The sequence below is a fragment of the Clinocottus analis genome, unplaced genomic scaffold (assembly GCF_023055335.1).
Source record: "Clinocottus analis isolate CAN_PGR_092001 unplaced genomic scaffold, fCliAna1.0.p SCAF_3, whole genome shotgun sequence".
NCBI classification, from domain to species: domain Eukaryota; kingdom Metazoa; phylum Chordata; class Actinopteri; order Perciformes; family Cottidae; genus Clinocottus; species Clinocottus analis.
The window spans coordinates 11570535-11581512 of NW_027176042.1; the positions used below are offsets into that span (position 1 = coordinate 11570535).

The 10978-nt window shown below is 41.8% G+C and overlaps 1 protein-coding gene across 3 annotated transcripts in view; it reads right to left on the reverse strand.

The window, feature by feature from the left end:
- Positions 1–10978, reverse strand: part of rargb (retinoic acid receptor, gamma b) — a 52923-nt gene that overhangs the window by 3853 nt on the left and 38092 nt on the right. For all 3 annotated transcript variants that reach the window (XM_068595081.1, XM_068595079.1, XM_068595080.1), the window contains 5 exons: positions 2223–2371; positions 1213–1354; positions 921–1084; positions 527–703; positions 109–313 (listed from right to left, as the gene is read on the reverse strand). In XM_068595081.1, coding sequence (XP_068451182.1) covers positions 109–313; positions 527–703; positions 921–1084; positions 1213–1354; positions 2223–2371 — 837 coding nt within the window. The remainder of the gene's footprint in view (positions 1–108; positions 314–526; positions 704–920; positions 1085–1212; positions 1355–2222; positions 2372–10978) is intronic.

The following is a 10978-nucleotide window of genomic DNA, read 5'->3' on the forward strand; positions in this document are numbered from 1 at the left end:
AAAGAAATGGTAAAAAAGCAAAATTGATTGCAATGAAATAACAATGATACAAAGTAAAACATTTTCAGGCTGTAAGGTAAGGCCGCAGGCTAGAAGGCACAGCTGTACCTCCGCAGATGAGGCAGATGGCACTGAGTAGGCCCGTTTCTGTGTCATCCATCTCCAAAGGCAGCAGCTGGCCAGCAAAGGCAAACACCAGTTCTGTCAGTGGACCAAAGCCAGCGTTATGCATCTGGGTTCTGTTGAGCGTCAGGCCATCTGAGAAGGTCATTGTGTCCTGTTCTGGGGTGTAGCGAGTGCATATCCTCAGCATCTAGGAAGGGGAGAACATCACAAGACAAACCAAAAAGGCAAAAAAATGGGCAGTTAGTAAAAGGAGAAGGGAATTCAGTCCCAAATAAATCATGGCAGCTGTTCAGAATCATCAACAAGTTTTAAGCAGCGTGAAAAATGAGAAAGCGTTAGGGAGGTGGGAGGGGTGGAAGGGGAGCTGGTTAAAAAGAAGTAGGAGCATGTGGTTGGCTACCAGGATGTCCAGGCATGCAGATTTGAGGAGGGTGATCTGGTCAGCGATGGTGAGCGTGGTGAAGCCTGGTAGCCGCTTGGCAAACTCCACAATCTTTATAATGCACTTAGTGGACAGCTCACTGAACTTATCCCACAACCCCAAGTCCAGCTGTACTCTGTGGTCAGCACTTGAATTCTAAGAGAAGCAAAAACAAAAAGGACACTTTTGTTTGTGTGGCTGTGCAGAGTCCATACAGTGTGTGTGTGTGTGTGTGTGTGTGTGTGTGTGTGTGTGTGTGTGTGTGTGTGTGTGTGTGTGTGTGTCCTTCTGGCATAGCAGTGAACTAATATTAGCTTGAGTGGAGTAAGTGTTTAGGAGTGGATGTGATTATGCATTTAAAACAATAACTCACCGTGGTGTATTTTCCTAGCTGGCACAGAGATGGAAAGGTCTCTTGGTGAGCTTTGCTGACTTTTTTAACCAGCTCCTCGAGTTCTCCACTCAGCTCATAGTTCTCTGGCAGCACCACCTCCTCCTTTACATCCTTCTTCTTTTTGTTCCTGTCGTTACGCACCGCTACAGGGAAACACATGTGCAAGGTGACACACTTAAAATAAATAAAAAACGGTCTCCTCATTAACTTTTACTTGATAGTAAAAACGTTTTTTATAAGAAAATTATTGAGGGTTATATTTTTTTCTCACCTTCTTTGGACATGCCAACTTCAAAGCACTTCTGCAGCCGACAGTATTGGCAGCGGTTGCGAGTCACTTTGTTGATCTGGCAGTTCTTGTCTCTGTGGCATGTATAAACCATGTTCTTTTGGATACTGCGCCGGAAGAAACCCTGAAACCAATAAGAGAAAATGTTTGGCACACTACTTTATGACAGGAAACAAGATCTCAGTAAGAGCTAGCCATGCTAGCGCACAATGCTCCATCCAAACTAAAATATCTCAATAAATATTGAGCAGATGTTAAAAACATTCCCATCATCCACAGCTTTACGAAGAGCTGTGAGCTAATTGGTAAATGTTAGCAGGCTAGTATATCGTCATTGTGAGCGTGCTGTTAGCATGTAGCTATAAAGCACCGCTGTGTCAGCCTCCCAGAAACATGGCTTTTAGTTGAGTATTTTAAAATGTCATAATGCTTTTATAATAAAGTGCAATAAAAGTGGCATACTAACACACAATTGGCTGACTGCCAGCAGTGTGGTGGAACAAAACCTAAGTACTGAGGTACTTGTATTTGACTCACATATTTCCATTTTATGCTATTTTGTACTTCTATTCCACTAAAACTGGAGGCCAATATTGTTCTTTTCACTCCACCGTATATAGAGTAGAAATTAATTACTAGTTAGTTTGCAAATTCCAGTTATTGGTTTCTGAATATAAACTTAAATCATACAAAACCTCTATTATATGTTCTCCAAAGGTATAGTTTTAAATCTATTTTGAAGCTCTGAATCTCCGCTCTAACGGCAGCTTAATATAATACAGATGTGGTAACCATTTGGTGGTCAGTTGAGGCACAATTTAGCTGTGACATCAACGATGTGCAGTATTAGTCAAGTTACACTAGAGGGCAGCTTAACAAAAGCAAACTTTATAGCTATGCAGCGGCCACATCTGTCGGGCTCCAAGTGACCACTCTTCATACATGTCCTGTAAACTCTTTGTGTGTCTCTGGCTTTTTAATTGTTTTTTTACCTTGCAGCCCTCACAGGAGCTCACTCCATAGTGATAACCAGATGACTTGTCCTGGCACACAAAGCATGGCTTGTAGATCCGGGGTGGAGGAGGAGGAGAAGGAGAGCTGGGGACCATCTCCTCTGAGCTGGTGCTCTGGGTCTCCACCGCTGCAGAGAGAGAGGAAAAAAATTATCTTTGATCATATCTTGTTTAGATAAGTTCTTAAAGTCTTTGAAACTATGATGAAAGCTAATACACCAACTGATTAAGAGAGAATAGTCAACAAACCACCCCGACCCCATGCAAGCCACCCCTCGGAGCCAGAAGGCAAGCTCAAAGGCAGACATTTTTAAGAGAAAAGGAGGGGGCTTCTGATTGACAGGGACTTAAAAGAGACACAATTAGCTGATGGCCAGATGGCCGTGCTGATAAAATACTGATTGGCAGCTGAGATTTGATTGGCTTCTCCATTTACTAGTGAGAGGGGGCGCAGCATACCTCTGTTGACTTCTTGACTGACATCTACATTTTTGCATCTGTGTGTGTTTGTGTGCTCACACACACACATATACAAGCTCACATGTTTATGTGAAAGGCTGTCGAACCAGACCTGCCTATATACCTCAAGCCCCATGTGAACAAACAGAGGCGGGATGTTTATGAGACTTGGCTGTCTCCCTCTGGTCCGTCTTGTTGTCTCGCTAGAAAAATGACAAACTGTATAACACCATTTGCTGGTCAGTTAACTGCTGCTAATGAAAACGTAAAAAAGAAAAAAACAATGTAAATTTGACGCAGGGACAAGTACGCCCAGCTGATTAGAATGGTTTCTCACCTAAAACATAAAAATAATGAAACACGCCGTGTACACATTTGAAAGTGACTAAAAGAATAACCAGATTCCTCCAAACCTTGCCTTTCAACTTTCACCTTCAGTCACCCCAACTTCACCTCCCTCTGTCCATTCCCACCCCCACTCCCTGGTTTCCTGGCCCTAAATTCCTCAGTGCAGGCTGGACAGGGTTTAATAGTTGCCCAGGCTCATAAGCGGCCCTATAAAGGTTGTGTCTGGGATGGGAAGGAGGCCCCCAGTCAGGCTGACGGCCTCTTTATTGGGATCCAGTCACCTTGGGCAGCTATTCACATCAACAGCTCCATCCTTGGATCCCTTCCTTATAAAAATAAAGAATCTGGGGTCAAAAACCTCCAAAGTCACAGCACCTCCTGTCACATTCAACGGACAGCACAGGACTGAACCAAATGTGGCCCCCACCCCATCGCAGGAACCCCATCCTGAACCCACAGCATTAACAAGAGTGGTAAGGTTTCAAAAAACAGAGAGGCAGAGGCACAAAGGAATAATCTAATAAAAACAGAGAGAGGAAAATGAAAAGAGGAAGAAAGGGAAAGAAGGAGGTGAGTCCGAGGACAGAAACTTCCCAGTGGCTGAAAGGTTAAATAAAATCCTGACCATTTAACTTTGACCTTGACAGTAGAAGGTTATTACCAACTAAATGATCAGCAGCTTGCTTCAAGTTGAGAAATGTGTTAAGATATGACACAACATTCAATTAACCATGACTGAATCAGTTGAGCAGTTCTTACAGCTGCTGTGCGGCAGCTTTTCATCGAACAATAAATCACAATTCTTTTTAACTAAAATGCACTGAGCTCCTTGTTCCCCATTTCTCACTTTGCTGCTTTTCTTTCCCCCTTGATAATTACATATATTTGACTTTTGGACTAATTACAAAAGAAAAATGAAATACTAGCACCTTGAGCTTCTGGAAAATCTGACATCCATGTTTTACTACTTTCTGATATTGTATATCTTCACATTAATTCAGATTTTGATGAATTGAGAAAGCTAGCGATATAGAAAATAATTGTTAGTTGCAGCCCTGATGGTAATGTTCATTGTGGACAGAGAACCAGATTATGAGATTTCATATCTTTTTCTAGAAAATGTAGTTTTCCAACAATGAGTGAGTTGAAAATATTCCGTATATGCAGGAGAAAGTTAATGTTTTTTCACAAGTTTATGAAAAAACAAAGTGCCGCTCACTAGGCAGAAGGTTATTCTAGTATTCACTTTGGAGGACATTAGAGCCAAGGTGTGGGAAGAGAAGCTAAAGAGAGAGAGCTGATGAGTGGCACTGTAACCTGATCACTGTTTTCTGTTTATATAGTAACACTGACAATGTAAAAGTGGCCCTGAGAGAACAAGTGGAAAAATAGCTCCCATTGAAACGGAGAAGCTGCATCTGGCGCCAGGCGAGAGGTAATGACTGACACTGTCTGAGGGCGGGGAGAGCGGGTGAGGAGGTACGTGACTCCGAGACACATGATGAAGGCAGACAGGGTGAGAGACACTGGGCTGAAAACACAGAGATGGGGTCGGGGGCGGGGAAGAGAGGAGAACTTTACCTGGCGTGGAGAGAAAAGAAGGAGAGAGCTGTCATCACCCTGAACTGAGCTCAGCCTGAGACCCTTGGCTTGAAGAAATTATGTCTCTTCTTAACCTACAAATCACCCCGTAGCATGTCACAACATCAATCAGCACACCTACTGGACACAACACAGACAAGATGACTCGTGTGAATCAGCCTCATCAGATAACTGGATGAATCTCTTACTTGAAATATGCAACAGAAACTTTAAGCTATTCATCATTGGACAAAGATGTAGGATTGGATGAAGATGTGTAAAAAAAAAACTAACTAAAAAGTTTTTCTTAACATAACTCTGCTTAACCTGCTTGTGTTTCTGGGTGTTTCCCAGTTTCCTCCCCTCCACTTGGTGTTTGTTGTCAGATCAACACGTCTCTGTTGAGACAACAGACGCTTCTCTGAAAGAAGACACTTTCGTTATCAGCTCTGATGCCTTAAAGCACGAGAATGACAATTTCATTCCTCAGTAATTTTTGAAGCCTGAATTTCTGACCAGAATTACTATGATATCAACCAAGATGGCCTCAGTAGCAGCTACAGCTAGTGGGTCACACGTACTAATTGTTGACAGTTGTACAGTTGTATATTGTTTATGCAGATAGTATACTCGAAATGCACTAATGTAACAATACTTGTGCCATGAGTCAGTAAGACAGAACTGATCTGTCATGAGAAAGTAAACACAGTGATTGACGCCACGTGCCATCAAGCTGCAGTTGTTTAAGTTCTGCAGTACACAAACACACAATGAACATGTGGTTTGTTTTACACTGATATTGAAGGTGTTTTTTCATTCCTCTTGGAGTGGCTGTGTAGTCGACATAGTGTGACATATGGTCTGTGAGGCCTGCAGCCCGGCTCAAGCTGCCAACATCGTACATCTCATTGAACTAGCCTTTGGCCGGGAGGCTTCAGAGAGTCTCGCACTGGAGACGAGTGCTAAGGACTCTCTCTGTCTCTCTCTCTGTCTCTCTCTCTGTCTCTCTCTCTCTCTCTCTGTCTCTCTGTCTCTCTGTCTCTCTCTCTCTCTCCGTGTCTCTCTGTCTCTCTCTCTCTGTCTCTCTCTCTCTCTCTGTCTCTCTGTGTAGAGTGAATAGGGACAGTGGATGACACACACACACACACACACACACACACACACACACACACACACACACACACTTGATTGTGTTATTTTGTACTTTGATGCTTTAGCAACATATTTTTTTTGTCATGCCAATAAAGCCCAAAAAAACCATACAGCCGATTTTCAAAGAAGCTCAAATAGCAATTTGGACTCATACATCTTTCACACAGAGTCCTCAAAAGATTAATTTGGATGTCAAATTCCATTTTTCCACAACCTCTCTACTCACAAAATGTCCAGCAGCATACTGTGGAATGTGCGTGCACATGTGAATATGTGTGTGTGGGCTGCTGCATGGGACCACAGCTCAGTTGGATTGTCTTTGAGGGTTTTCAGTGTAACTTTGAGTGTGACAACATTCACAGAAACAGTGTAAGGAAAAAAAAATAAAGGAATAAACACCATTGATCATTAAACAGCCATAACACATAAACACCCTTTGTGGGAAAAGTTAATGCAACTTGTAAAGTAAATTCTGATTATGTGACATGGGCTATAATTTTCACTATAAAAATGCATGTGTCAAGTTTAAAATGACTGTACTGATTTGTAATTCATGAGCTGATAAACAGTAGGAGAGAGCCACAACCTCAAATATGCTGAGCGAGTAATTACCACGACAGCAGGGAGGAGATGGGGGAGATCTGAGTGACAATCCCTTTCATCAGCTGTTCTAAGTTCAATACCAGCGTCCCGTCCCCTTTCCTGCCCCCCCTCTCAGCTCAACCCTCACTAATAACCGTCTTCCCCCCTCTGTCCTGTCCTGCCTTCCTGCCCTGGCAGGAGGAGGAGTCCTTCCTGCCATTGGAAGCGCCTCTTAAAGGAAAGGCTGTGAAAACCAGGCTACTGTCCAGGAGATGGCTCCATAAAAACAGCAGCACCAAACACTTAAAAAAGGAGACAGAGACAAACACACAAACAACGGTGCACAAAGGCACACACACATTTGCACAACCTCATTAACAAAACAGAAATCCTGGACAGAGATCCCTCAAACCTGCAAACTCCTGAAGCAGTTTCAGATGTACTGTGGACATTTGGGCCAAAAGAGTATAAAACAACTTCAAATGAACAAAGACAGGAAGTCCCAATTCACTCTCACTTGAGCGTGACAGTATTTTATCCGAGGCAAGGTTTCGGTCAAAAACTGGAAAACAACATGCACTTAATATTTTGTTTATTGCATGGTCACAGACTTACGCTTTGTTTGTCTGCTGAGTGTGGGGTCGGGGGTGCATTTACGGGACAGGTTGTTAAATCTGGGTTTGTCCCTTCCATTCATCATCATATATACAATACACCCTTTCTTTTTTATAACACCCAATAAACCCAGCGCTCTATTTTTTGCCCTTTTTTGATATTAGTCTTCCACCACAATACTGGGCGCCTTGACTACAACACTGAGAGCCAACATGTTTTGTCAAACACATCGTCTGCTACAAATCACGTGGATTTGAAATTGTTTCAAAGCATTCAGGTAGAATTTCAACATGAAAATATAAACGTTTTACCGTAATATATATTAACACTGCAGTTATTTGCTTTTACTGGGTAGAGTCAGTTTCAGAATAAAAGCTGGTAAACTTAAATCTTAAGTTTACCAGCTTTTATACTAAAACTGACTCTTTTAAAACATGTATTAGCATCTAAACCACATTTTAATGGACATAAAAGACAAACTAATAATTCAGAGGCATCACATTCAAAAGGTAATGAGGTGGTGGAGACATGGCTGGAAGGTGTGACGCACCGATCAGAGACAAGTTGTAACATGACTCACTGATCCTCACAACACGTTGGTTCCAAGCAGCTCAAACCAATCAGCAGCCTGAGATTGTCTCCGCTAGCCTTTATAAGAGTACTTTTAATGGCAAAACATAAGCTACTGAACAATGAAATATTCAGGTTGTAACCTCATGTTTCAGCAGATGTGTGACTGTTGATGATGCCACAAAAGAAAGAACATTTTTCTTTTCTTTTCTGTGCTCATAAATCCTCTAAGGTTCAAATGATCTTACATTCAGAGTATGTCGTAACATAAAACCTTTTTTATACCTTTTATAGCAACTCCACTGTTTGTGTATTTAAATACAGCTTTGCTTTGTTCCCTCTGTGAGTTCAATGGCAAACACAAACTAAATCATATGAATGTGTGCACGCACGCACGCACGCACGCACGCACGCACGCACGCACGCACGCACGCAGGCACGCAGGCACGCACGCACGCAAGTCTGTTTAAAAGTGTTTGATGGAAAATACATTTTTAAAGGTTTCAAAGGTTTGCTTTGAAAAATGGAAAGTTACAGGTTGAAGAAACCTGGTAATTGTTTTGCCTTACAGCTGCAAAAATCTGTGCTTCCATTGAACTCACTGACTGAACTTGAATTTCCAGGTTCACCGAGGTTGTTTCGGCGTCACAGGGTAGTTTCTTTCTTACTGGTGTTGAGAAAGTGTTAGGGAAAGGCATCTAGAGTACAAGAGCAGCCAGCAGTTCATGACGTAGTGACACAGATTGGCTAGATTTATTAAAAACTACTGATACTGGCACAGGTACAGAAACATAATAATCTGAACTTCTTTCAAGAAATACAACATGCACACACCCCTAAAGCTAATGTCTCATCTTATCAGGCACATATCTCTGTTTTTGAATCAGCTATTGGCAGAAAAAGCGTCCTCATTGTATCGTAGCTGCTCTCCTCCTATGCCTTGATTTGATGGTCAAAAAGCATTGTTAAACTAGCTTTGAACAACACATTTAAAGTGAAGAGGGTGCCAGAAAAAAGGAGATTATCACTGAATAAAGAGGAGAGTGTTTTCCTTCAAGGCCTGAAACACCAAAATACAAAGAGTTACGGGGGTAGTTTAATCCTAAATCCAACTTTATCTCTCCACTCTTCTTTCAGCTCTCATCTATTTTAACTGCCCATGCTCCATACACGCCACCTAATCTTATAATTGACCCTTTGTAATTGTAATTGAATCATTAAAAGCTCTTGGTTACACAACACAAGGCGAGTAAACTGAGCCGAGTCTGAGCAAAACACACACACACACACACACACACACACACACACACACACACACACACACACACACACACACACACACACACACACACTGATATACACTATTGGAAGTAGAAGATCAAGTGTAAGTAAGGGGGTGTTTGTAGGAGGATAAAAACTAATGTCACATAGAGGGGAACCCCCCACCACCATTACTGCACTAGTGGCAGCGACAGAGAAAGTGTACGGACTTTGGCGTGTCCCAGCTCCCTGCAACGCCTCCTGACGTTGAAACAAAGGGAAGCAGAGAGGTGCTGAACTGCCTCAAATAAAAAAAACACAGGAAGAGATGACCCCCCCTGTTCTCTCACACGCGCACGCGCACGCACACACACACACACACACACACACACACACACACACACACACACAGAGGAGAGAACGCTTGTGTCAAAAAGACACAGATGCCAAAGTGCTCTCAGGAATTTGGAGTCACAATGTCCATCAGTTCATGTTCACAGCTCGTATTCACTTTCCAATGGGGCCCGTCTTTAATGATGCACACATCTCCATGTTGACATGGACCATGAGCTCAGTTATCAATGTCAAAGGGTCAGTGGAAATAAGAGAAAGGTGGTTAAGGTGTATTTAATTGAATTTCCAGAGGCAAAATGTCTGAGACTCAAGAGGTTAATCATAATATTTATATATAATATATTTTCAAAGTTCCCTAGTTTGACAGAAATGATGTCAAATGTGAAATCTTAGAATGAATGAGGTATATGATCTACATTATAAATATACACCAGCATTTGTGAAACAAAGTGTGCCAGCAATACATACTGTTTGGTATGCAGCTATGTCAATATTATAAGTCGGGCCGCAACAACTATTTTCATTATCAATTAAACTGCCAATTACATGATCTATCAATGTATTTTGTTAGTAAAACGAAATGTAAATATAATGTAGAAAAAAATGCCTTTTGTTTTGTCTGACCAACAGTCCAAAAAACTTACATTTTCTAAGATATAAAACTGAGAAAAGCTGCAAACTACCAAATTGGAGAAGCTGCAGTCGGCGACAGGAATTGTGATTATCCCAATAGTTGCAGTAACTGCAGTGAGTTACAGTTATCTATCTGTCGATTGACAAATCAATTCATCGACTAATCGCTTCAGCTCTAATTAGAAGCAGTGGGATTTGCAGTCCGCCAAACCAGCCTCATGTTTGAGAGCGATGGTTGAGGTGAGTACCGTCCGTTTGCATGCTATTGCACATTCATGCTAACAGGGTACATATCAGAAAGGGCCAACCTTCACAGCAAAAAAACAACAAAAAAACAACTAAGTGAAACCTAAACCGTTTTTACGTAAAGAAAACATGATTAATGAATATTTGTGGACATTTGTCTGTCAGACTGGCATCTGGTCAAGCTTCTTAGCGAGTTGAAACAGGCTCTGCTGTGGTGTTTGTCATCCTGACTGCTCATCCTTCATCATTAGTGAGCACGGAGGACCTGACAGTGCTTGATGCCCTGGTGTCTAAATAATACCTGAAGATAAATAGACTCAAGGTGCTCAGTGGGGACGTCCCAATGCAGAGAAGATATTCAAAACATTTTAAAAAATGTAAGCTCAGCTCGTTGACACATATGAATAGACAAGTCAGTTTCTATAGATAGACCAAGTCAATGTTTGATCTTCCAAGCCACCAAACCAAAGTGTAATCAAAGAGTCTGAGAGTGGACTCCATGACAATATCAAAAGCTCTGCGTAGTCTTTTGCCAGATATAGTGTGTTCTTCTCATTTATCTTGGGTGACTGCTCCTGTGTTGTTTTAACACTACATCTTTGCCTTGGCCAGCCTTGTTGTTATAAATGGCTCATAAGTGATTCATATCTTTTAAAAACTCACCTCTCATTCTTAACATTTCTTTTGAAGAATATTGTTAAAATGTGTTGCATAGATTCGGGTGACTTTCTCCCATCGCGTCAGCACCAAAAGTAAAAGACTGATCTTATAGTGCAGTTATTTACTCCAATCATGTCTTTGTTTATATTTTGCAATCTGTTTCTAACTAGCTGTGGTTCTGTGTGTGTGTGTGCGTTCATTGGCCAAATCACAACCATGGGATTTCAAGGCCCATTTGCCTTCAATCTGTCAGTGCTGTTTCTGTTTGGACGTTG